Source organism: Pagrus major, chromosome 3, assembly GCF_040436345.1.
Source record: "Pagrus major chromosome 3, Pma_NU_1.0".
In the NCBI taxonomy this organism is placed as follows: domain Eukaryota; kingdom Metazoa; phylum Chordata; class Actinopteri; order Spariformes; family Sparidae; genus Pagrus; species Pagrus major.
Window position 1 is genome coordinate 9,346,263 of NC_133217.1, and position 27,292 is coordinate 9,373,554.

The 27,292-nt window shown below is 40.7% G+C and overlaps 1 protein-coding gene across 2 annotated transcripts in view; it reads right to left on the minus strand.

Moving 5' to 3' along the window:
- Positions 1–5,774: 5,774 nt before the first annotated feature.
- bag6l (BCL2 associated athanogene 6, like) overlaps positions 5,775–27,292 on the minus strand; it is a 79,554-nt gene continuing 58,036 nt past the window's right edge. For both annotated transcript variants that reach the window (XM_073463599.1, XM_073463600.1), the window contains 11 exons: positions 22,785–23,034; positions 22,450–22,619; positions 16,751–16,804; positions 16,530–16,632; positions 12,778–12,902; positions 12,311–12,445; positions 11,914–11,976; positions 9,938–10,135; positions 8,637–8,744; positions 8,342–8,488; positions 5,775–7,406 (listed from right to left, as the gene is read on the minus strand). In XM_073463599.1, the coding sequence (XP_073319700.1) occupies positions 7,308–7,406; positions 8,342–8,488; positions 8,637–8,744; positions 9,938–10,135; positions 11,914–11,976; positions 12,311–12,445; positions 12,778–12,902; positions 16,530–16,632; positions 16,751–16,804; positions 22,450–22,619; positions 22,785–23,034 (1,452 nt within the window). In that variant the 3' untranslated portion in view covers positions 5,775–7,307. The remainder of the gene's footprint in view (positions 7,407–8,341; positions 8,489–8,636; positions 8,745–9,937; positions 10,136–11,913; positions 11,977–12,310; positions 12,446–12,777; positions 12,903–16,529; positions 16,633–16,750; positions 16,805–22,449; positions 22,620–22,784; positions 23,035–27,292) is intronic.

The following is a 27,292-nucleotide window of genomic DNA, read 5'->3' on the forward strand; positions in this document are numbered from 1 at the left end:
GTTTATTGTGTGCGAGAATAAAGTCAATCATGTTGTGACTTGGTGTGTTTTTTATGTTTTTATCATTGATCACTTAATAATTCGCTTGGATTATACTGTAGATATCAAGAGTAAGTGTGGTACTTGGGTGTTCCAGCAGCACAAGAACATAATTGGCATAGATATAGAACCAAACATGAAATTTGTGGTGGTTAAGAATAAAAATACAGAATAATACAACAGAAAAAAAAATTGAAAAAATATATAGAAAAAGAGCAGTGCAATAAAGTTCAATGAGGATTTATTAATTATTATTATAATGAAAAGGCAGGGAAGTACTGTATAGTACACAATAAAATGTATAGGCCAATGACATCTTATGAGATGTTGGCTTATGAATATGAGTAATAACTTAAAAGACAATTTGTGCACTGAGCAATGTTATTCCTGCCTTCCATTGTTTTCATTTATCAGCTATTTGACCTTCTCTTTTCAAGATCCTTAGCTTTGTAGTCGGCTACAAATAGACTATTGAGCCCCGAGTCATATCACCCACCGTTTGTTTTTCGTAATGACTAAGTTGTAAAATTACGCAGTGCAGTGTATTAGTTGGGCTTTTTGTCCTACATTTGGACAGAATAAATCAAAATGCCCATGTTGGGGCTCATGCGCAACATAAAAGGAAAACACGGACCAAAAACGACAAACAAAAAAGTTTACTACAGTCATGGAAAAAATTATTAGACCACCCTTGTTTTCTTCAATTTCTTGTTCATTTTAATGCCTGGTTCAACTAAAGGTACATTTGTTTGGACAAATATAATGATAACAACAAAAATAGCTCGTAAGAGTTTAATTTAAGAGCTGATATCTAGCCATTTTCCATGGTTTTCTTGATAGTAACCAAAATCACTTAAGTTCTTACATCAATAGCTATGGCACTGTACTGCCAAAAACACTGCTTTTAAGCATTCCATGTTTTCTTTTCTGTTTGCTTTAAACACATGATACACACAGGAGTTAGTACTTGATTGCGTAACCATTGTTTTTGATGACTGAAGCCATGCGTCTTGGCATGCTCTCCACCAGCTTCTGACATTGTTCTGCTGTCACAGCAGCCCATTCCTGTTGCACAAATTCAAACAAATTTGCTTTGTTTTTGGGCTTGTGGTTCTCCATTTTGAGTTTGATGATTTTCCATAGGTTTTCAACTGGATTCAGATCTGGTGATTGAGCAGGCCAAGGCATGGTGCGAATGTTGTGGTTCTCCATCCAGGCTTTAACTGACCTTGCTGTGTGGCAAGGGGCATTGTCTTGTTGGAAAATCCAGTCATTCGAGGCAGGAAAGAGTTTTCCAGCTGATGGAAGAAGACTGTTTTCAAGAGTAGCCCTGTACATGACCTGGTTCATTCGCCCTTCACACAATTGCATTTGCCCTGTTCCACTCATACTGAAACAACCCCAGATCATCCCTGATCCACCCCCATGTTTTACTGTAGGGGCAAGACAGTCTGGTTTGTAGGCTTCTCCAGGCCTCCTCCTAACCAGTAAGTTAGCTGGAGTGGGCATCAACTCAAAATTGGATTCATCACTGAAGAGAACCTTAGCCCAATCATCAACAGTCCAATCCTTGTGATCCCTAGCAAAGAGTAACCGGGCCTTCCTGTGCCTTTCGTTGATGAAGGGCTTCTTCCGTGCTCTGTGTGACTTCAGACCAGCTTCAACAAGTCGGTTTCGAACTGTCCTTGCCGAACAAGTCACATTTCTCGACAGTGCCCACTCATTTTTAAGGTCCCTGGAGGTCTGACGACGATTCCTGACACAGGAACGGACGAGTGCACGGTCATCTCGTGGGGTAGAGAGACGTTTCCTGCCGCGGCCAGGTAGCAATTTGGTAGTGCCGTGTTCGGCTTGTTTTTTCTTGTTGTAATGAACAGCTGTCTTGGAGATCTTTAGTTTTTTTGCTACCTGTCTCTCACTCATGCCAATTTCCAGCAGTGCCAAGATGGCTGCCTTTGTGGCTTCACATAATTCTTTTGTTTTAGGCATTATGTGAGAGCTGACAACTTCTGAGTTGTGCTATGGCTTGAATGTAAGCAGGAAACCACTCTAAGCCTTTGCATGTGCAGTGCTGCTTATGACATGAAATGGCCTCTTATATACCCTGGGAATACAATTAAGCTTAAGAATGTCAAATAGGACATAAAGTATTATGTGATCAGCTGCATTTTTTGTCGTGTTCATTGTATTATACCTTTAGTGGTACCAGGTATTAAAATGAACAAGAAATTGAAGAAAACAAGGGTGGTCTAATAATTTTTTCCATGACTGTATATAAATACGATATAACGATTTATACTATAGACAAGGAATAAATATATTTTACGTCATATTGTTTACTAATTGATGCATTTGTGAGGAAAACGATTCAACCGGAAGTGCATTCGCGATTTTATTTTGAAATGTATCCCGTGCATTTCCTGTTCTGACAGTGGAGGCGGCCTGAGAGTGGAGCCTGCACCGGAAGCGACCTCACAGTGGAGGTCTGCAGCCAGGACCTCTTGGTTACTGAGGCAATTCAATATGACCGGGACAACCAGCCAGACACACAACCAGCTGTCAGAGGAGACTGCATGACAGCAGAAGGGAAGAGGGTCAGGAGAATCCTCACTCAATTCCTGGATCCTTAAAAGGGACAATCTTCTTTCCAGTGTGTGTATGAGAGAGTGTGTGGAGTTGTGTGATTGAGATGTCATACAATGTTATATCAAAGTTTAAAGGTTGTATCAGCGATGCTGAGCATTTTGTAAACATGTTACACTTTTTATAATGTTCAGCTAATATCTCCACTAATGACCCGCTACCTCTCCAAAAGTGTCTGCTAAGAATACAACCTTTAAGTTCTCATTGTCATAGTTCACAATGTTTTGACTATGTTCATCACAGACCTAAAAACTGTGTGCACCTTACACGCCTGTACTTAGACAGTTTAATGTTTTGGCTACATTTCAAGGTGTTAAGCATTTAAATGTACATGACGTTTGTTTAAGCAAATATGTTTACAGTTGTTTTCTGTTGTTTACATTGTACATTGTTAACAAGTCACTTGAATGGAATGTATTGACATTGCCAAGTGTAAATGTTTGCATGTTTGGTGGAATGCCATTATCCACGTAAAGAAAGAAATTCTAAATGGTCCTGTGTGAAAGCTTTCTGAAATAGGTTGATCTGGCTTGGTTTGACCCATATTGATTAATCACAGACACACAACTTCAGTTTTCAGACATTTTACTTCTGAAGAGATCTGACACTTGACAGACACAAAAACAAATTGCCTGTTTGTCATTTAGCCAGAAAATCAGAGGACAAGCATAGTAGTGCAAATAAGCTGCCTCTGTAGTGCAAATTGTCAAATAATAAATAAAGGCATCTTTCAAGTAAACTTAGACTTATAGAGGAATAACTAAATTGAAAAAAGTAGCACACATAAGCTGCCTCTTCAGTACTGCTGTTCAACCAATAAACTGAACAAAAACACTTTTCAAGTAAAACCTAGAAAGACTTCAAGAGGCCTTGAATAGAACTAAACTCAAGGCTACCTCATTTGTACATAGAATCCATTTGTAAACTCTTGGTACAAAAATATTGGAACTGCTGGGGGTAACATTTCACACTAAACACCCCCCCAAAAACCGATTTGTTTTTACAAATTAGTATTGCAGCTGGTAAGACAAGCAATTGATACTTGCCATTATTTTACATTTCAAAATATAGCTGTGCAGGAACAGTCATAACACAAAATGTATTTGAAGACATAAACTATCAGAGGTAAGATTGATTAATCTTCCTTGAAAAGGGCTTGGGTAAATGAAAACTGCCCCATGCCCTCGACAGGTGTGTGTCAAATCTGCTGTGTTGATGGTGCTGAGTGGCACTGCATTCTGTGTTCTATTTTCAGCTGATGAGTTGGGTGGGAATGAGTGCTGAATTGGTGCTGAATTTGGGAAATATGACTGTAGTGGTGGTGTGTGTACATATATCTGTCTATAAGGACCTCTTCCATCAAATGGCATGTTGTAATGTGGCGGTGGTGGTGGTGTGTGCACGACTTGTCGCAGGAGATTAAATCCATCAGCAATTGATGCTGTAAGCCTATCAAGTGTATCTGTTATTTTACTGAAATTATCAGACGCTTGCTTTTCTGAGGTCTCAATCATTTCGACCAGTTTCTTCTTCACACTTTTGTCCTCTTCAATGCCATTCAGCCACTGGGCCTCAGCTGGCAGCTTTCTCTTCAGCCATTCATGCCAGTGTCCCTTCAGTTTAGCCTTTACAAAGTAGACCAAACAAAATGTATTAATTGTAACTAATTGTGTGTAACTAATTTGCAGAAGTCAACCTATCCAAATACAATCTCATTTGATATCACCACAATAAATGATGGCCTACATTTCCCTCAGCATAATCAATCTATGAACAAGTCTAAGACTAAAAATCACGATTCACTACAGACTATAGTATAGGAATATAGAAAAGTAGGCCTATTTGATAACATACACATACATACACACGTTCATTGAAATAAAGCCAACAATAAATACATGACAATAATATGACAATAAATACATACCTGAAGCAGGTCTCTCCTCTCCTTCACTGTGGGGGTGGGGGCCACACTGCCATCAACATCTACCTCTGCTTCACTTGGCGTCCGCGACTTCCACCAAGGACGTGTTAGATGGGGAGGGGGAAGGTGCGACGGAATCGTCCAGTTCGTTCGTTTCGATGCCAGACTGGATGGTCGTAGAGGCAGGGGAACCACCCCAAACCTGCTCACATAGTTCGTAGTAAAGAAGTACCACTCTACCGTGAGAGTAGGTCCAGTGTCAACTGCATTTCGGTACTTTCCTCTGACTGCCTTCATTTTCATCGTTAGGTGCGCCCGAGTTATTTCCTCCTTTACATGAGGATACTCCTCGGAGGTCTCGGACGGGTACTGTTCCAAGAACAATGCCAACATGTCCACATATTTTGTTTGGCATGATTCCCAATCTACATTCTCTTGGGCTTTACTTGCCTTATAATCTAAGGCGACTCGAAGGAGTAGCTCCACTTCACATTACTATTTTGAAAGGAACTTGAAGTTGCTCGTGTTATTCGTTGTTGTTGTTGTTGATTTTGAGGATTCTGATTGGCTGGCATGGCTTTATCCTTTTCATTACACTGCCACCTACAGGTCTGGCATAGTTATGATGGTGCTCGACGGCGTATTTATGCGGGTTCATGTAAACGAAAACTTTTTTGAAAACGATCTTGTGTGTATGACGTTATTTTTGAAAACGGAGGGGGAGAAATATTTGTTTCTGTAAATACCCGGCTATGTGTAAATGTGGTCTAAGCACACAACCAAGATAACAAAAGAGTGGTTACGGGACATCTCTTTGAATGTCCTTGAGTGGCCCAGCCAGAGCCCAGACTTGAACCCGATTGAACATCTCTGGAGAGATCTGAAAATGGCTGTGTACCATTTCTTCAACAAAATACTGCTTTGATTTACCCTTAATAAATGTGAACAAGACATATTTGTTAACAGTTACGCATTGCTTATTATTATATAATTAATTGTTAGTAATGGCTTTTTTCTGTGTTAACTGTTAGTAGCATCTTTATTAATGATTGAATCATGTATAAATAAATGAACATGGTTTACCTCCTCTTGGGGTCTCAGCAGTTTGAAATGCTGGTGTTGTAAGTGTTGCTCTAAACTTGAGATTCCTTATAAAACAGTTGAACAACACTGTTAAGTTAATTTATTTCAGTGATGTTAACAAGCGCAGAATAGCCATTCACAGTTTGACAAACCTCTTGTGTCTGCAGACAATCATCACAGACTACTGCCATCACCATAGTCTGATCACGCTGTGGCAGATTATTATAGACAGTTGAACACAAGGTCAGACAACATCACTGAAGTTTCCTGTTTAAATAGACACCAGTGTCATTGATAAAGATAATGCCCTAAAATACAAACATAAACTAATTATCTTTTTGATATCTATTATACATGATGCTGAAAAATAAAAATCTGATACCATGGCAATCAACACTGATTGGTTACCTTATTGACATTGACAAAGCTCTATGATATCACTCATTGCCCATTTTCTATGTACAATTTGCATTCATATACAGTTATGCAGATATATAGAGCAACTACATTTGCAACATTGGATAGAAATTATCAGTATGATGGATTATCAGGACTTCACTGCTGTGAAACAAAAATGACATTTTGAGGACAAAGTCAGAATAAAGTAATCTTGAAACAAGAATAATGCCATAATTTTATGAGAAAGAAAATGTGAGAATATAGTCATAGTATTTCGAGAAACAGGTTGCAAAGAACACAACATTTCATATGATTACAGAGCATATGCATGTTTTAGCATTTTCCAGCCCATATACATATTTATAGCTAGTATTTTTCCTTGCAAAAGAGAGGTTTTGCAGTGCCACTGTTGACTGTTGTTATGTTGATGTTGTGGTTTCTTTCTTGTGACAAATGTACTTGTATGTACTGGACAAAAGCGTCTGCTAAATGCCCTAAATGTAAATGTAAATGTTAACTACGACAGACAATAAATATTTTTCTCATGATATTATGACTTTATTCTGGAAATACTGTAACTTTTTGAGTAACATTTCAACTTCATCTAATTACATCTACTTCTCCTATTTATTCTCTTGTTTTTTTATTTGCAACATTTCAACTTTATACTCCTAGTATTTACTTTTTTTTCTCACAATTCAGCTGTTTCGCAAAACATTACAACTCCATTGCCTCTTCAGCCCTTACACATATCTCAAGCTGCTTCAGACCTACAGAACAGGATTGATTCTTAATCCAGATCATTTTTTCCTGTGGCCCAGTCCTCTTCTGCACTGACCTGCTGTCGTCAGATTCTGTCTTATATCAAATGATTGGTACTCTTGACACTTCACTAACTGATTCCATTGTTATTTTCTGTCTGAGAGCAAAGGGAATGTTTTAGCATGAGGTGACTCAAGTAGCTCACAGTTCCTGAATCCATGAGCCATGGGGGGTCCAGAGTCAGCAGGTTTTTCCAGTCTAAATAAACCACAGCAGGTGAAGTCACACTCTGAGGAGGAGGAACCATTCAGTGAAGTCAGTAGCTGTTGTCCTTCAGGCCATGTTTACAATGGGATGTTAAAACACTACATGAACTAGAGTTCCATGCTGCAGGTAGTGAGTACAGATCCTGTTCTGGACCTAACTTTCCTCCTCTGTGGCACACGGCCATGGATGATTAGTATTCTTCTATAGAGAAAGCTTGGTGTGTGTTGGGGAATCTCTGGGCGTTGTAGTCTGGATTGTCTCTCACTCGCTCTTGGATGTCACTTTTTACCTGCCAGATGGACAGAGAGAGAGAGAGACAGCAGTTTAATGACCTTATTAAAGTTAGCTGAGGAAAATCTTGATTCTAGGTCGCCACTCTTCGTATGTGAATGACTAAATATGCTTTATTTTACTGTTGACAGGACATAAATCTGGATTTTTTTTGTGTGTTCTTCACAGCTGGTTTAAAATGATTCTTGGGCTGATGTCAGAGTAACAAATCCTTCCACTCAAACTTTCAAATATTTAGACATGCTTACTTTTAAAAGGTTCATGACCAAGAGTTTTCTATGGAATTAGATATGTGCCAATAAGAATCAAATAAAACTTATTCAATATCAAATAAAAATAAGAATTTGAGAGAAAATAAATCTAACAGAATTACTTGAGTCTTCTATGAGATTATGTAATGTAGGCAAACTTTCTTTCCTTAGCAATTCTGAAGAAAGAAAGCTGTTTTTTGAACGTCAGGTTGTCAACTACCGACGGTCATTCTGTGAACACAAGCTCCACATTTACAGTTTGTAACACAGTCATCCTGTTATAAATTTGTAGATTCCAAACCCAAGATGAGATAACCCTGAAGACATTACTATGACATCATCAAATCTTTTGAATGAGATTCAAATGTTTTGCCTCTTTTGTGTTTGTTGTTTGCACCATTTTTAAAAAATATACAATATGACACTGACACTGTTTATTTAAGTATACAAATAGTATGTTTTAATAAAGTAATCTGCAAACATATGTGTAGCCACAGCGCAATATCAGCAAATCATAAAAGTCTTGCTGATCATGGTTTCTATTCTGCAGTCATTTTGTCTTTATTTCAAAATAATCAGCACAACTGCATCCAAGACCATCAATCAATCCTTAACCTGTGTTTGAAGCTAGATGACACTGAACAAGATAATTCAGGATGACAAACATCATGCTGTCATTTACCTGTTGGGCGTATGCTTCCTGCAGCTCTGGCCTCTCCAGATCCACCTGCAGGCTATTTGGGGCAGTGACAGGTAACACTCCTGCAGCACGTGCAGCTCGATTCACTGCATCTGACAGGGACAGGTGTGGGCCTTCACACTGGGTTGTCTAAGGATGGAAACACTATTGTTACTCTCCTCTGTAGACAACAGGCATTTTTATTTAAATTCTGACAGGATAAGTCTGGTAGAATCCCACAGTCCCATGTTAAGTGAGACTAAACCCACACTAAACAATCATGGGTTGCACTGCTCACCTTCCTCCTCTTGGCAGGCATCCCGTGCAGGTAGGCGTCAGAGAGTGGGGGCTGGGCTTTAATCTTCCTCTGAGACAGCATGTCATGTCTGATGATGGGAACCCATTCCTAGCCAATACATTATTATACAGTCAAAGTCCAATTAACTTACGGTCACTTTACTCATATATCAACTGATTTACCATATGGTACTTTTGACACTTATCACTTTTATGATTTGTGTGTTTTTTTTCTGTTTTGTCTGACTGTAACTTTATACTGTAATGCTGTTGTTGACCAGCAGACTGTGCGGACTGTCTCAATGTAACTACCTGCTTAAGTAAAAGTTAAATAAAAGAAATATAAAGAGGCATGTTTATTTATATAGCATTTTTCATTCACGTCTTTATGTCTCTTTATTTAAGTTATCAGGAGAATTTAAGTTAAGGTGTAAAAGATTCACAATGCTTTTGTTTGCTTAGAACACAAACTAGCCTCCTTCCAGCAAAAATAATTCAAATCCTTGTAAGAGACAGTTTTCCAGTCTGTCTAGTGATATGTTTTCTGACTAACTGGATGTAGTGTTGGTGTAATCATGCCATTAGGCGCCTATTTTAGGCCGCATTCTCCTCCCTTTCATCTGTGTGGGACTGTTTTCAAAATCCCTGTCAATTTGGGAAACAACAACAACAACCTCTGAGCCAGCAACCTAAATAACATCAACTAGCTGTTTGGCAAGTTTTTAGTACATGGTCTGGGATGTTATCAGGCTCAGCAGCTTTGCTTATATTGACTCTCAGCATTGTGAGAATAAAGTTTAGCTCATCTGGCAAAGAGGACTCAAATGAATGGGGTGATCCTATTTTTGTAGTCTGCAATGTTTTGAATGGCCTGCCACATATCTTTAGTGTGTTGAAAGGCAGATTTTTTGTCTCTGGATTTGAGCCATCACTTTTTCCAAAAATCAATCTTGAATGCATTTGAAATGACATCTAATTCATTCAATTGCCTATGACTGAAATGTAATCACTGTAAAACACAATCTGCTTGTGTCACTGTGTAGTTTTTGTGTAGTTTTATTTCCCTGGTTGTTGTGACCCCATACAGTAGTACCCTGCCACCCTCAGCATTGGTCTATACTGCCTATGCCTGTAGGCTGTTGGATAACATGTAGGGGTCAGGTCACAGGTTTTATATAAACAGGTCTCATCATATCAACAGGTTAGTTCCAGTTCTGGAAAAAGAGATGAGCTTCATAGCAAGTTTAGAAAAGGCATTACCCCTGTATTTCAATATAATCCTAGGCAAACCTCATTACTTACAGGTGGAACAGCTGCTGCCCATTGCTCCACCTCAGGGGCTGCCTCCTCCCGTCTTGCTGGGGCCACAGCAGGACACTGAGTGTCCCCTGATGAGGCAGAGTTCTCTCCAGGAGATGATCCTCTGTCTCCATGGTCACCTGATGAAGCCATGGCCTCCTCTGCTGTGGTGGCTGGAGCTGGAGACAAACTCTCCTCCATCTGACAGTGGAAAGCTTTTGTGTCAATTAGAATCCACATGATTGCAAGGACCAAAAGTTTCCCAGCAGAACATTGAAGTGATCAGTTTTAATCACTTCACCTGTCAGTAGTTATGTGGTAGTGGCTGGTTGGTGTAAGTATCCATAATTATAGTAATGGAGCTTTTGAACCACAACCTGATGTATATCCACTTAATATTTATTTGACATTAGACATTGTATGTTATGGGTCATTGTTACAGCTATTTTTTCACCTACTTGTATGTATGTATATATATATATATATATATATATATATATATATATATATATATATATATATATATATATATATATATATGTGTGTGTGTGTGTGTATATATACATATATATAATACCACATGTTTATTTGATCTTCTTTGTTTAGTTTTGTTCTCCTTGTTTTAGCTGTATGTCTTTCTTTAACTCTATTAGAATACTGTAAAAATCAGAGCGAATTACATGCACATGTGTAAATACATGGCCAAAAGGTTCTCATTCGGAGTCTGTATTTGTGAACAACCATATTTGATATTTGAGGCAGAAAAATTCAAGCTTTGACCATTTTAAAAGCCTACGTCTGGTAATATTTTTATATCTTTCCTCCCAACAAATCCTGAGCCAAAGCAACACTGAATGTATTAAAGGCCTGACATATCTTCTTCTCCTGTGCCAAAGAGCTCAAATGTTGTCCAAAAACTTCTAAAACACATGAGCCACACTGTTGCAAGGGATGGCATGTTCCCTCATTACCATGAACATACACACTGTAGTTTATTTTGACTCAAGCCGACACACATGATGTGTGTCGGCTTGGCCTGGAGCCCCAAATACTTACTAGATCAGTGTTTTACCAAACGTTTGGGGGGACCCACTTTTTGGCGACCCGATATACAATAGGCCTTATAATGTTGAGAATAATGAATTTGTGCATAAATTAACATTCCTGACCATTTTACTGTCATTTCAACATCACCTTATATTGTCTTGAATTGTTTTTGTTTAAATGAGATTTAAAAAAAATGCATTGAGGAGGTGTTCACAGGATTATTGTTTTTATTTCCTCTTACTAAAATCATATGCTTTTTAAATACTTCTACTTCCTCCTCTTGTTTCTCTTTAAAGTGACTCGTAAATTGCTTGTTTGCTTATTTTGAATATATTAAATCTGATTTTAAAAAGAGAAAGAGAGAGAGAGAGAGAGTGGTCACAGAGTGATGCCTGAAGCTATGAGTTTAGTGCACGTCACATGAGTATGCAGTAGGCATACTGGATTTGTTATGTGTTCCTTGACTTTTCTCTCCCCCTGACCCACCAGAGCAGCACTCACTCGCCGAGTGCGCCAAGACCTCCTGATTTACAGGTTAAATACTGGATATACCAACAAGCTCTCCTCATGTGACTGAAAGGTGTACTGCAGATATAAGTCTTAAACGATAGACTATGGTTGAAATTCTGCAAATGTATTTGGCGACCCACATAAAATCTTCTGCGATGCGTGTAGGTTGCAACCCAATCTCTGGAAATTAATTACTGAGAGCTCTAAATGTGAAATAACCTGCTGCTGGAAATAATCCCAACAAATGCAGAGAGGTCAGAAAGAATTGAAAGATGGATTACTACATTGTTGGTCTACACATGGGATTTGTTGGTCATAACCAAAAACGTAGACTAACACCAGACCAATGCTTCCAGAGCATGGCTGGCAGAAATTATTCAGATTGAGGTCTTTAAAGATAGATTAAAAAGAACAAAAGTCACCTCTGCATTCAGACTCTCTGATGGTGGTTCCACCTCAGCCTCTGTCCTCTGGTTCATCTGCCCCTGAAATGAAATTGCTGTTTTATAATCTGAAACTGGATCTGGGCCTAAATATTTAAAATATAAAAATCATTTTATTTACAGTATTTTGTTAAAGACATATTAATTCTGATACTTTTGATCATAACCTGATGCAGCTGACCAAAATTAGATGCTATTTTCAAATTCTATTTTAATTTTACAAGCCATGACCAAGACCTGATGCTGTTTGTGTTACTTAGAGTACAAAATCGAAACATGACATTATTGTTATAGAGCCAGCCTGATATTTATTAAATCCAGTCAGTGCCTACAGCAGGTGTTGCTGGGTGTGCTCACTACTGACTCAGTTTATTACCTGTGTATAGATGACGTAGTGTTGGATTTGGTCCTCAGTAACTGGATTGTGTTCCAGAATGACATTCAGCCTCATAGACATCATACTGGTTAGCCAGTTGACCAGACTGGGATTGACTTCTGCAGACATCCTCCTCTACACAAACACAGTGACAAAGTCATGCAGGAAAATAAGTTGATAAGCTGATTTACAATTGCCTGTTGTTTCCCAATAATGATGTGACATTTGTTGGAGTCTGTGCCAAACAAACATGTTTTCTTAAATAAGGGGAACTTGATTTGTTGGCCAGGACATCTCTGCAGCTCTACAGTACTTCATTATAATGCTGTCACATATTTCATCCTTATTTGAAAATTGCAGCTTCTAAGATTTGGGATGTTGCACTTGGCCATATTGCCATTTCAATAAAATTGTGATTAATTGTGCAGCTCTACATAATGCTATGGTTATAAAAGATGTATACTAACAATGCGGTGGTTGATGACTGCAGTCAAAGCTCTCTGTTCTCCTCCAAGGCAGTACAGGTTAAGAGCCAAACACTCAAACAGACCCTGAGTGCACAGCAGCAGCAGACGGGGGCCAAATGTTTGATCTGCATGAAGAAAAACCCAAGAAAATAATGAGTGGACAAATGTGTGAACTATGTAGAGTGTTTTTGAGTAGTCTTGCTGCTGTATTGCAACTGCTGCATCGTTTAGGTAATTGAATAATGAGTTACAGTAATCGGTAAAGGGTTCAACTATGTTTGTGAGTAGCACTAGAGGTGGGAATCTCTAGGCACCTCACGATTCGATTCAATTACGATTCAGAGGGCTGCGATGCGATGATAAAACGATTATCGATGCATCTTGATGCATCTTTTTTTTCTATACAGGATTTTCTTTTTTTCTCACTGTGTGGCTACTAAAGCAAAGTACTTGTAATGATCCATACTGAGTTTACTTCCAATATCTTTTAATAATAAAACAAATGGAAGAGATGTGGCAAGTCAATTGGAAGGTTACATTTGCCAGCAAATATCCCAGCTTTGCAAAGAACCAACAGGAAAAGTAAAGTGTGCCTGTAGCAGCATACATGTAGTAAATTAATACAGCTTCAGCATATTCTTGCTCTCTATAAACATAAAAAAAAAAACTTCTAACCAACATCCTCCTGTAATGTGCAATGAGCAATATAATTCTTCAGATAAAAAAACCCAAAACATTTTGCTGTATCAAAATCACAAACAGCTTTCATTCATTTCATTCTGTACCAGCAGCTCTCATACAAAAATAATGTTTGTGGACTTCAGCATATTCTGAATAACAACATAAAAAGCTGCCCTTATTAAATAAATAATAGAGTCCAAGACTTCTCTCTCGACCAAAACACAAACAGAACATTTTGCTGTATACCACAATCAAAAACAGCTTTCATACCAAAAAGATCTCAGGCACTTAAACATCTGCAGAAAGGAAAGTCAAAATGTTGTCACATTTTCTAAATGGCTGCACTGATACACTCTGTGAAGGGCAGTACAGTAAACCTACTTAAGACTCGGGGTTTACCTACAGATCCGTTTACAGCATATTGATGTCACAGCTAAACAATATAGAAAAAATATCAAATGGGCCATTGAAATCATAGTGCACAAGTGCATTCTGTAATAGCTCAGCCATATTTGCACCCGTGTGATTCTCATTCATGGCTCTTGTTTGGAGCACTTCAGTGATTCCATGACTTCAGAGACGAGATGGTCTTGTTGTAGAGTGTCGGGATCACTGTGTCAGTAAAATATCTTCGAGATGGGACGTTGTATCTCGGCTCAACAGTAGACAACATAGCCCTGGTTCTCAACGACTGACTACGGACGCAAGTCCTTGGCAATAGAATTTGTAATTCGCTTCGCCCTTTCCGAGTTGGGTGGAAGCTTTGATATTGCTTGCTCCATGGTCCTCTGGTTGGCAGCAACTACAACCGGGTGTTTTTCTTCCTCCTCTGGGTGGAAACGTGTAATATGGCTTCTCATGTTTGTTGTGTTTCCAAGATATTTTAGTTTAGATTGACACTTGCATATTGTGGGGCTCTTGTCCAGGTCCTGTTTCCCTTCAACTTCACAGAAGCCAAAGTGCTTTCATACGCTAGCTTTTAATGCAGAGGGTGCCGGTCTGATTTCGCGCTCGTGTCTTTGTTATGTGTACACCATCAACTGTCCGGCAGTGTTGCCAGATCTCGCGAGAGAAAACAAGCCCAAAAAAAGTGACTTGGCTCCTCAAATAAATAAAATAAAGCCCAACAGGTGACCTAACCTACCACATTGTGTAAGAGAGAGGCCACTTGATAACAGTATATATATATATATATATATATATGTATATATATATATATATATATATATATATATATATATCTATATCTATATATATATATATATATATATATATATATATATATGTACATTTATTTTTGTTTGCATAGGGAACAGTAAATTTACAGCAACTACACTTTAGAAAACAAGCCCAAAAACCCACGACTGACGATATTTGCAAGCGACTTTACAGAAAAACAAGCCCAAAGTCGCTTATAACAAGCGGACTTGGCAACACTGCTGTCCGGGCGCTGCACTTCCGCACTTCCGAGTTCCGCCTTTTTGCGTTCCGTCAACATTACGTTATCAATTAACATTTAGAAAATTGATTTTTGACATCTGTGAATTGATTCAAAATCGTCCACGTCCACGTCCACATCGCGATGCATCTAAGAATCATTTTTTTCCCCAACCCCTAGGTAGCACTGGTTTGACTTTGGCAGTAGGTCTGATTTGTAAATAACGGGTTGGAACAAATCTGTTAATGGTATTGATTAAAGTTGACCTACTGATCAAAAACAACTGCTGACTGTTTGTTGTTAGTTATTAGGGGTCCAAGGTTGAGGAGTGACACTGTTAGAAATATGATCAGGACCAATAATCTGTGTTCAGTTGCAGAAAGTTAGAAGTCATCCAGTCCTTAATTGCAACAACTCAGTAGTGCAGAGGATCCTGAATATTATGATTTTCAAAGCTAAATGGAACATACAACTGGGAGTCATCAACATAACAATAGAAGGACCCCAGGGTGAAATGGCAAATATTATGTCTGAGTGGCAGCAGATTTACTTAAAATCGGTGTGGTCTTACAGAACACAGCAGCACTGTCGCTACAAATGTTAACATGCCTACAAAATCTTCTTTGATTTATTTATTTTTGCATTTCTGCTTTATTATGATAGTGACCACTGGGAGATACAGGAATGGCAGGGGGGAGAGAGGAGAGATAGCATGCAGCAAAGGGCCCAGACTGAAATCAACCCTGGACTGCTTGGTTTGTGGTCCATATTTTATCAACACTGTCTTGTTTCTAAAATCTTGTTTTTATCAGTCTCCGTTTTCCCAAAACAGGAAACAATATGGCAACCACTTCTGCTTCATGCTCTTTCTTGGAGCTAAACAGTATGCTGAAATATGTCTCTGACAGTTTAGACAGTTTGATCAGAGTTTAGTGAAAGGCCCCTCACTTGATCCAAGATTTCAACTGGAGGATTTCTGCCAGCAACAGAGTGGGGGGCTCTGTGTGTGGGCAAAATGGAGAGAAGTTTACCATTTTTCATTTGCATAAACTACCAACATTGTAGTGATACAAAGCTCGCTTAAAATCAGCAAAATTCTAGTTTAATGACGATGAGCTTATTAAAACACACCTTAGACATTGTTCTGAGATCATGCTGACTCTGAAGAATCCACTCTACAACAATCCAAACTTTGCTTTTACAGCTGCTCAGATAATGCACATGAGTCAAGGGTCCTCAAGGGCCTGTAGTAAACATGGCAGGCCACTCACATGGATTGAACAGGTGAAACTCATATGCAGTGTATTTTTCCATAACTTGGGAGGGGGAATTTATAGATCTGTGTATAATCTGAGGAGCTGTACGACTGAAAACTACTGGTTGTGACAGATTCATCAGCATGTCAAGGTTGTATTTTCCGTGTTACCGTGAGGGTTTATGCTCTCCTCTTCTTTGCAGCAACACAAGGAAATTCTAAAAATTATGTAATTTTTGCTGAAACAGTATCTTTTAAGTTAATTTCACACTACGGGATTTTGGCTTTGATTTTCTAGTCAGTATGTGTGAACTGTTCAAAAACAAAAAGCTACAGTCAATGAGAGCAGCAACTGACTTCCCCTCTAACTGAACTTACTGTTGCAGCGCAGGATATGAGTGGCCATCTGTGTGAACTGCTGTCTGAGGAAAGATAAGTTGGTCTGAACGATGTCCACTCCCACTCGCACTGTCACTGTGGCCTAGACACAACAGACAACTCACTTATGTCCATCCTATACCTAGCACACAAAACAGTGCATTATAAAAAAGACTGCAGGAGTCTGCATGAGGGTTACGTGTGAAAGAGGTTGTCCTTACAAAGCTCTCAGCTATGTACTCCTCCAGTCCGTTGATGAGGTCCTCAGCTGCCGACTGCAGAGAGGACAGTGTGTTAGTCTTCAAACAGTTCAAATGAGCAAATCAAGGGATCCATTCAATAAACAAAGACAACAGACTTGAGAAATGCTGCAAAAGTGTGTACAAGCAGGTGTCACATTATGGTGTCATGACAGAGGAAGAACTACTAGACAAAAAAACTTGTCCAAGACAACTGTTTACAAAAGCTAATCAAATCTTTGTGCTTTCTTGTGTCCTGACCGCTGTCATAGTACTCTATCATGAACAATTTTCATTCTTTCTGCCGACTGAAGACTGGTGGAGAAGTAAATTACAACCAGTCCAGTTTAGAAAACTTATTGTTGAAAGACTGCAGAAAAAAGGATTTTTAAACACATTTTAAAAAAATTATTAATGGTACCTACATGCCCATATATATGTTGAACGATTTTTTTTGCTTGCTGTAATTATTCCTCTTGTTCATAGTTGACATTAAAATACCTCATTGTAAAATGCTTTCAATGGAGGAGATGGGACACAAAATCTACAGTCCCATTCTGCACAAAATACATTTCAGCATTCTTTCATTAGTCTGAGTGAGACAAATCAAGTGGGTACCTTCCGAATTTAGCCTTTTTCTAACAAATTCTCAATTTGTGTTTCCCCCAGAGAGTGCTTCCATGTTGCACTGCAGTGGAGGGATAGTAACATATACACAGAACTTTTTACAAAACAGCATATGGCTTTGGAAGGTACCCACTTAATATGTCAAAATCAGACTGCTGAAGCCTCATAATAGCTTCTTTAGCTAAAATTTGTAATTCATTTTCTGCACAAAATGAGGACTGGATTTTGTCCCCCATCACTCTCACTGAAATTGGTTTAAGGGATCTCTTGGGTGCAATGTGAACAAGAGGAATGATTAAAGCAAGCAAAGCCTGTTTCGATGAACCAATGAGCTACTGTGGCTACTGTTTTAAGAGAGACTTGGAAAAAAATATGAACCTATCATTTAATATAATTTGCATGATTTTTGATTATTATTACTTTATTACAGAAAGGAACAGTTTACCAAAAGTGAAAACAGGGGCCAGAAAGGTAACCAGCTGTTATCAATCAGAATCACTCAGAAGAGGCCATGTCAAAAGAACATTTGATTCACACAACTTTCTATAATCACCAACATTGATTGTTCTAGTTACTGTATATTATTTTTTATTTTTATTTTTGATCCAGCAGATTTGGTCACATTTTCAGAAGAGCTATAATAAATGCATTACTGAACCAAATTTCATGAATGTTTTTGTGACAAAGTAGTTTGTGTTCCACTCATTCATCACAGAAACATGAGAGCTGTAGAATTCATTGGAACTGAAGACTGCCATGATATACATGTTCTTTACAAGTGTAGATAAACTTTTGACCAGGACTGTAGCTGATGATATGTTTTAGAATGTGAAGCCTCTGTTGCGGCTCTGTTCCTACCTCCGCTGGCGGATCAGAGGCGGAATGAAACTGTCCTCTCATTCCCGCCTTGAAAATGCAGTGCTTATTACTACTACAATGCTGTACCCATCTGGTCTGATCCATTTGTAAACCTTAGTTTACTAGACTCCATTGCACTATAGGTAAGACAGTATTGTGAAAGGTGCCACTAATAATTGTATCAGTTAATATAATGAGATTAGGAATGGTAAATGCACCATTTCTTTAGTGCTTTTCCAGTCTACTGACCGTTCAAAGCGCTTTACAACACTACAACACTTCACACACATGTGTGAGGGCACTCAATCTTGCTCACTGAGAGTGGTGAGAGAATCAACTCACTGCAATCAGGTGTGTGTGGCACTGATTGGCTGTGATTAAGCCCAGGTGTGGGGAGTCTTCATATACCCTGAGTCTCCAGTGCCCTGTGCTGACTCATTATCTCACCTTCAGAGGTAGTGAGAGGTTCTCCCTGTTATCGGTGTGTCTGAAAACACCCAACTCAGAATTTTGTGTGTATATTTCCCAGTGAATAACTTGGTGCTGGAGAGTTTGCTGTGACTCCAGCCTTTTTGGTTATCAAAGGTCTCGCGGGGTAGCCTTTGCCTTTCATTTCGAGTTTTCTGGGTCTCCTGGACAATTTTGGTTTTGAGTCAGCTGCTTGGCAGCGGTGGTTTAGTTTATTATAATAATAATAATAATAATAATAATAATAATAATAATAATAATAATAATAATAATAATAATAATAATAATAAAATTTTATTTTATTTAGAAGGCGCCTTTCTGGACACTCAAGGACACCGTACACAAATGAGATAAAAGAAAACATCAAGAATAAACATCAATATCAATAAAAAACACACAAAATAAGAACAAATACAATAGAAGGGATGGGACAGGGCAAGTGGCATCAGAGGGAATAGGCAGTTTTAAACAGGTGTGTTTTGAGTTGTGATTTGAAGTGGGAGGCGGTTGATGTTTCGTAGGTGGAAGTAGGCAGACCGGGTAATGTTATTGATATGGGATTGAAAGGATAGTGTACTGTCAAGGATGACACCCAGACTCTTAACCTGGGGGGAGGGTGAAATGGAGGAGCTGTCAATAGTGAGTGAAAGGCTGTCGGTTTTGGATAGAGTGGATTTTGTGCCAATGAGGAGAACCTCTGTTTTGTTGTTTAGTTTAAGGAAGTTTTGGGTGAACCAGGTTTTTATTTCAGAGATGCAGTCGGTGAGGGAGGTGGGCGGGAGAGAGGATGAAGGTTTAGTGGTGAGGTAGAGCTGGGTGTCATCGGCATAGCAGTGGACATGAATGTTAAATTTGCGGAAGATGTTGCCGAGGGGAAGGAGGTAGATGATGAAGAGGAGGGGCCCCAGGACAGAGCCCTGGGGCACACCTGAGGTGACAGAGGAGGGGTGGATTTGAGGGACTTGAGTTGGATGAATTGAGTGCGGCCAGAGAAGTAGGATGTGAACCAGTCCAGGGGAGTGTGGGTGATGCCAACGGAGGATAGCCTGCTGAGGAGGGTGGTGTGAGAGATGGTGTCAAAAGCTGCACTCAGGTCGAGGAGGATGAGGATGGTGAGGAGTCCAGAATCAGATGCCATAAGGAGGTCGTTGGTGATTTTGATAAGTGCTGTTTCTGTGCTATGGAGTGGGCGGAAGCCGGACTGGAACTGTTCATACAGATTATTGTGGGATAGGTGAGAATGGAGCTGGGAGGCAACTGTTTTTTCAAGGATTTTGGAGATGAAGGGTAGATTGGAGATAGGACGGAGGTTGTCGAAGTTGGAGGGGTCGGCGCCAGGTTTTTTCACAATTGGGGTAATGGCCGTTGTTTTGAAGGGTGTAGGGACAGTTCCAGTGGTGAGGGAGGAGTGGATGATAGCAGAAATGAGGGGGGCCAGAGAAGGGAGGCAGGTTTTAACAAGTTGGGTGGGGAGGGGGTCCAATTGACAGGTGGATGGTTTGGATTTCCAGATGAGTTCTGAGATTTCTGAGAGAGTGGGGAGCTGGAAGGAGGAAAATGAGTGTGAGGGTGGGGGAAGGTCAGCTGAGGCGCTGGGGTGAGGCAATGATCCAAGGTTCAGGTGGATGTTCTTGATTTTATCGGTGAAAAATGACATAATGGCGTTGCAAAAGGAGGTTGTGTATAAGTGAGGGGGAGAGAGTCCTGGGGTTTGGCGGTATTGTTGAGGAGGGAGAACAGTGACTTGGAGTTTCCTTCATTGGCAGTGATTAAACTGGAGTAGTAGTGGGTTTTGGTGCTGGCAATGGAGTCCTTGTAGCGTAAGATGTGGTTATTGTACATTTCTTTGTGTATAATGAGACCAGTTTTTCTATGGAGTCGTTCAAGTTGCCGACCTTTAGCCATGGGGGGCGGAGGCGGTGAAAGAGACAGATCTGTTTTTTTAGAAGAGCAAGAGAATCTAGAATATTATGGAGTCCAGTGTTGTAATGAGAAACCAGATCATCGGGGGTGGACAGATTATGGATGTCAAGGTGGCAAAAGGACTGGACATTTGAAGTGAGAGAGGCGGGGTTAATATTCTTTATATTCCGGAAAGAAATGAGGCGTGGTGTTTTAGAAATGGAGAGAGTGAGTTTCACTGTAAATGAGAGGAGAAAGTGGTCAGTAATGGGGAGTTCATCAGCTGTTAGGTCAAGAGGGGTGACACCAGAGCAGCAGATTAAGTCCAGAATATGTCCTTTGGAGTGTGTGGGAATAGTGGTATGTTGCTGACAACCGAAACTCTCTAGGCAGGAAGTGAAGTCTTTGGTGAGGGGCAGATTGGTATTGTCCATGTGGATATTGAAATCACCCAGCAGTATTATGTTTGGTGAGAGAGAGGATAGATGGGTGAGGAAAGCAGCAAGGTCAATTAAAAAGTCACTATTCGGTTTTGGGGGGCGGTAGACAGTAGCAATGATGGTTGGAGTGGGACCAGACAACTCACAGACAGTAGACTCAAACGTGCTGGAGATGGGCACAGATACCGGCGAGACTTTCCACTTCTCGCGGTGAATTATCGCGAGACCTCCCCCCCGGCCAGAGCCACGGGGTTGACAGATGTAAACAAACCCACTAGGAGTGGATTTGTTGAGCTGGGAGAAGTCTTGGGGCTGTTGCCACGTCTCGGTTAAGCAGAAAAAGTCTAGCTTACGGTCGGTGATGAAGTCCTGGATGAGATGTCCCTTGCCTGTCAGTGAGCGGATGTTGAGCAGAGCAAAGTTGAGTGAAGTGCTGTCGGAGCTGGTGATGGTGCTAGCCGACCGAGCTAGGCGGGCTAACACACTATGGTCGACAGCCCGGTTGGTAGAATGTGGAGGGCGACGAGTGCGGGATCGAGAGCTGGACCAGATGGACTTTATTGCTGTTGAGCTGTTGTGTTGAAAATTCCGACGGGACCCTTGGTGGATGTATCTCCATCGAGGCTGGAAGGTGATGTCCGGGTGGAGGTGGAGTGCCTCTGGCGCAGGTCCATGCAGGTGACAGCGCAGGTGACAGCGCAGCCGGAGCAGGTCAGTGGCCGAGTGGTGAAGCAAACCCGCCACTGGCAGGTGGACGGGCAGTAGAAAGAGCCAGGCACAGACGAACAGGATGTATGTCTTACCAGCCCACATCGTGGACGAGGACTCAGGCAGCGTTGACGGCCAGAGAATGCCAGGCAAGGCTTAAGTTGGAACAGGACAGGTGAGCCAGTAGTGCAAACTCACACAGATGATGGTGCTGGCAAGTCGTGGAGATATTCCGAATGAGGGCAATTACACTGTCCGATTAGGTCATAAGACCATACAATAAGCCCGGAACGTTAAAAACTTAAAAAGTTACCGGCGAGCAGCGACAGCTACTTGCGCCAGCGTTCACTCGTTGGCCATGACGGGGATTTCAATCTCCAGATAAATCATATCATTTTTGGTGCTTTATTTCTTTAAGGAAGCCTGTAGTGGCTCTATACAATTTTGTCGTTTTGTTTCCCTGCCCCATTTCCAATCTCTCGCTACTGCGATTTTTGTGGTTATCCCCATGGGATAGCTTTGAGACACCCCTGGGTCTGCACCTGCCCCCCCCCCCCGCGCCAGCAACCTTCCAATTACTGGATGACCCGCACTACCTCCTGAGCCACAGCCGCTCAAGCAACACACCAAGTAGCCCAGTGTGTGAACAAATGGTGAGGAACTCTCTCCAGTACTTACAGCTATGTTAGCATCAGTGGGCTCTCTGCCCTGGAGGTAGTGTTCGGTGAAGAAATCAGTGAGCTGAGGTTGAATGCGGCTCAGGGGCTGAGCGTTCCCATGAAGCAACAGCACCATGTCTACCATGGAGAAGCTCTGACACACCAGGGACAGCAGGTCACCAAAGAACCCTGCGGGGATGAGAGCCAGTTAAGCAGAATATGAATAACAATTGTAGTAAACGTGTGAACGGTGAATGGTGTTTTGGCCTGATTCCAGCACACTGGATTTGAGGTGACTATAAAGTTAGTGACTAAAAGCCGCAGCTGCATTTATTCTCCTGTTTTGTGACTCACCAACAGCATCTCCAGAGCCAGGAGTGAACAGGTTGCTAGTCTGGGACAGTCTCTGGATGAACTGGGCGATGCTCTCTCCGTTGCCCTGCTGTGCCCCCAGAGTGCTCATCATGGTGGACAGCACTCCCTGCACGATCCCGGTGAACAGTTCTGGACTCAATGAGTCTCCACCTGCACCGCTTCCGGCCTGAGGTGGGGTAGGACCGGTGCACTGAGGCGGGGCCAGAGCACCAGGGCCACTGACGGGTGGCTGGGTTGAAACAAGAAACATTTGATATCAACAAACCTACCATTTTCTTGGCTCTGTTTAGCTGCAAACAAACCGGTACACATTAAGATTGTTTCTGCATATAGGAATATTTTGAGTCACTAAAAGTCAAAACCTCATGATAAAAAACTAAAAACTGCATTTGAGGTTTGGGTTGGCATTCATTCAATCAGCACAGACATCTTCAAGCAAATTGGCTGGAAATCTGTCCTATCAACTCTCCCCTTTACCTGACTTTTATTCATACCTCCTGACTCTGCCACAGACACTCTCCTTTCTACTTTGTCCTCTCCTCTGTGCAGGCTCGCCAAACCCCTCAGCTGTCTGACTCAGTGTGTGCTGACAGAACTACCCTATGGGCAGCTGAAAGAAAATGGTGTAAATCCCAGCACTCAGAGGACCTCCTCTTCAATCAGTCCCTGCTCTCTTCTTTCTCCGGCTCCATATCTGCAGCTAAACGTTCTTTCTTTCAATACAAAATTCAATCCTCCCTATCCAAAACCTCTTTGCTATCTTCTCTACCGTCCTTGATTCCCCCCACTGCCCCACCTCCCTTCTACCGAGCAACATTTTGAACCTCTTCACTTCTAACTTCTTTTTCACCCATCTCTCTCAATAAGGTACTAACCATGGTGACTTCTCCTTACTCAACCACCTGCCCTCATGACCCTGTCTCCAACCTTACCATCTATGGCTCCTGACCTCATTGCTTTCCACAACCATCTCATCAATATCTCTTTGACAGCTGGTTGGTTTTCCAAAACTCTTAAACAAGCCAGAATGAAGCCTGTCTTAAAAGAAACACACTCAACCCTTCTGACATGAAGAACTACAGACCAAGGTTATTATCGTAAACGAACGAAATGACGAAAACTAGAATTGAAAAAACATTTTCGTTAACTGAAATAAATAAAAACTATAATTAAAAGAAAAAAACGATAACTAACTGAAACTGTATTGTGTGATTACAAAACTAACTAAAACGAACTGAAATTATAGATAAAATTCCCTTCATTTTCGTCTTTGTCAATTTCGGATTGATATGAAATCGATTTATTTCGCTCAAGCAATTTTACATGAGCTGGCGGCGCCATACGGCACCTCACCGTCCGTCACTTCTCGTGTAGAGCCGGCCAGAGTCGGCTTCTCTTCGCCCCTCTACGGCAAAAAATGGCGTCAAAAGTTGGGCGAAAGCGACAGAGTCCTATATGGGATTTTTTTGAATATGACAGCGAGAAAGACAAAAGCAAGTGCATTGTCGTGGAAACAGGTAATACAATCTGTGGAATACTTCTCAGGGAAAAAACCCCACGAATCTGAAAGTCCATTTGAGAAGCTTGCACAAGAAGGCTAATGGCGAGTACCTTGACAAAGTGGCCTCTCTAAGTAGCTCCCCTGAAAGTGAAGCAACATCCCAGCCAGGTAGCACCGGGAAGGAGGAGACATCGATAATGGACTGCTTTCACCGACGACCAAATAGCTGCTGGTTAGTTAACACGCAGGAACACCACAAGCGGGAAGATGCACTCGTAAATATGTTTATTGAGACTGGTATTTCTACAAGACTGTGTGGCTCGATTGCCTTCAAAAAGTTTTGCTTTTCACTCGAGCCAAAATTCAAATCACCCGGTTTCTCCGCGAGTGAATAACCTTCTTGGAGCTAAGATGGAAAAGGCAAAGCACAAATTGAAAGAGATCATAAAGGGCGCGAGGAAGCTGACCCTCTGTGTGGATGGTTGGCGCAAGAGAGGATTAACAGCATCTTTCATGGGTGTCAGCATGTTTTTATCATCCACCTGGAGGCCACGTTTACCATGCTCTGCTTAACCTACACTGAATGGAGCATCCACACACTGGGGAGACCATTGCTCGCTGCATCAATGAGACACTGGAAGCATGGGGTATAGGAGAAGACAAGGTGCTGCTCATTGTGACAGACAACGGCTCCAACATAGTCAAAGCTGTGCGGCTGCTTAGAGATAGAAGCCAAGTACAAAGTGAGGAGTCCACAGATGGTTCACATGCTCAGCCAGGAGGTGCCGGAGATGGTCTGGATGAACTGTGGGTCGAATCAGAGGACGAGGAGGAGGAGGAGGGGGATATTGGAGAGACTGGAGACCTCGGTGAGTGTGATTATTGTGCCAAATACATTAGACTTATTGATTTGTTTTATTTGGATATAAAATGTAACAATGATATAACCAGTGTTGTAAGCTTTAATTGATATTAACCCCGTAGAGTTAAAAAAAGAGAGAGGAAAATAATTTACTTGCTCTCATTTAGTCACTCATCACCTCTGTTAAAACTTAAAATGTATAATTGTCACATTGACATCATAGTTATTGTCATGTCATGATTTCATATCCAATATTGGGGTTCGTTATGAACATACAATATTAAATGTGTTATCCTGTGGAAACAAATTCAGGGTGCTAACAGTGTAATAAATTAAATATCATAAAACAAGTAATGTTATCATCCCTGCTGTAAAACCAAGGGTTACTACAGACAGTGGGTCTCATTCATGAAACGTTAGTAAATTTGTGCGTAGATGTGCACATAAAAGCTTACGCTACTAAAAACCTACTCCAGAGTCATGAACACCGCGGGAAACTCAGATCTGATCGTAAACACGTGTGTATGATCGTGAATGCCAATCTATCGTAAAGTGACAGCACGCTCCCGGTAATCAGCTATTAGCATAAATCCCCGCCCATGAATTGCCAATGACCACCATATAAGGAGGTGTAGATGCATCCAGTCGACCTGTCAGTCATGGCGCAAATGAAGAAAGGGAGAGAAAGAAAAAAGAACTTTGCGGAAGCGGAGATGGAAATACTTTTGGGTGAAGTGGAATTAAGAAAAAAAATTTTATTTTCATCTGTTAGCAGTGGTGTGACAGGGACAGGCAAAGCGAAGGCCTGGAGGGAAGTGACAGATGCCGTCAATACTGTCTCTGTAGTCCAAAGAACCATGTCCGAGGTGAAGCGTAAATGGTTTGACATGAAACTGGAGGCAAAGAAACGCATAACCTCACACAAAAGATATATATCAGCCACAGGAGGAGGAGGCTCACAGTCGCAGCTATCACCTGCAGATGAGCGCATCGCGGGGATAATTGGGGAGACCTCTCTGTCAGGAATTATACCTGGCGGAGACAGTGACATGCCTCCACTGGAGCCTATATTTTTATTATCATCATTCAACATGTAGAAAGAACGTGTAATCTATTGAGTCGATTTACATAGATAATTCACAATCATGAACCTAATCTGGATCTTAAACCTGCCAATTGCCAACTACTTTAACTAAATGTGTTATATTTTTATCATATGTTTAGGCTATATCACGTGTTTCAAAGGCATCTGCGTATTGTGTACATAACAGAGCGCAATATGAATTTAAATTGTAATTTCCAATAGTGACAAGCATTATTTATGTGCATTCTTAAATTTACACAAGCACTACGCGTGGTCAGCAGCATGTGTAGATTTTGTTAGTAGCTACGAAAAGATCGGAGCTACTAAAATATTGATGAATGCGAGATGCACGTAAATTTCCCTCTGCGAACAGTTTACACACAAATTCGTTCTGCTCACGTTTCATGAATGAGACCCAGTGTGTTTTACATTTGATGAAAATAAATTTTTTGTTTGTGTGTTCTCTCTTTTCTTTTTTTTTTGAACAAATTTTTTATTGTTTTTCAACAAAGACACAGAACATACAATTTGCCATCATGTCAGTTACAGAAATAGATAAAATAAAATAAAATAAAATAAAACAAAATACAGTATTGCCATCCATCAATTCTTCCAGCCGACCACCCCCTATACACCCTCACAGCACATATAGGTGCCCCTCCCCATATTGCTCCGCATACACACAGATTTCACCCATTAATGTAGTCACAGTCATATCAGTATCCTATGCAGTAAGCAGTGATAAATCAAACTGATTAAAAACAAAACAATATGGTAGTGTGTAAATGCCACACTGCAAACAAGGACACTTAAGGATTCATCTCAGGTGGGCGTGACCATTGTAAGGAAGACTGGCCCCTCTTCACTAGCTGAGTCAATTCGTCAGGTAGGTAGTTAAGCAGAGGAGCCCACATTTCATTAAAGGACCTTTCATTACCCTTCACAACTGCACTAAGTCTTTCATGGGGGAGGACCCGGAATATTTCCCTATACCATAGGGTAACAGTAGGTGGTTTATCAGTGATCCAGTTAATTAAAAT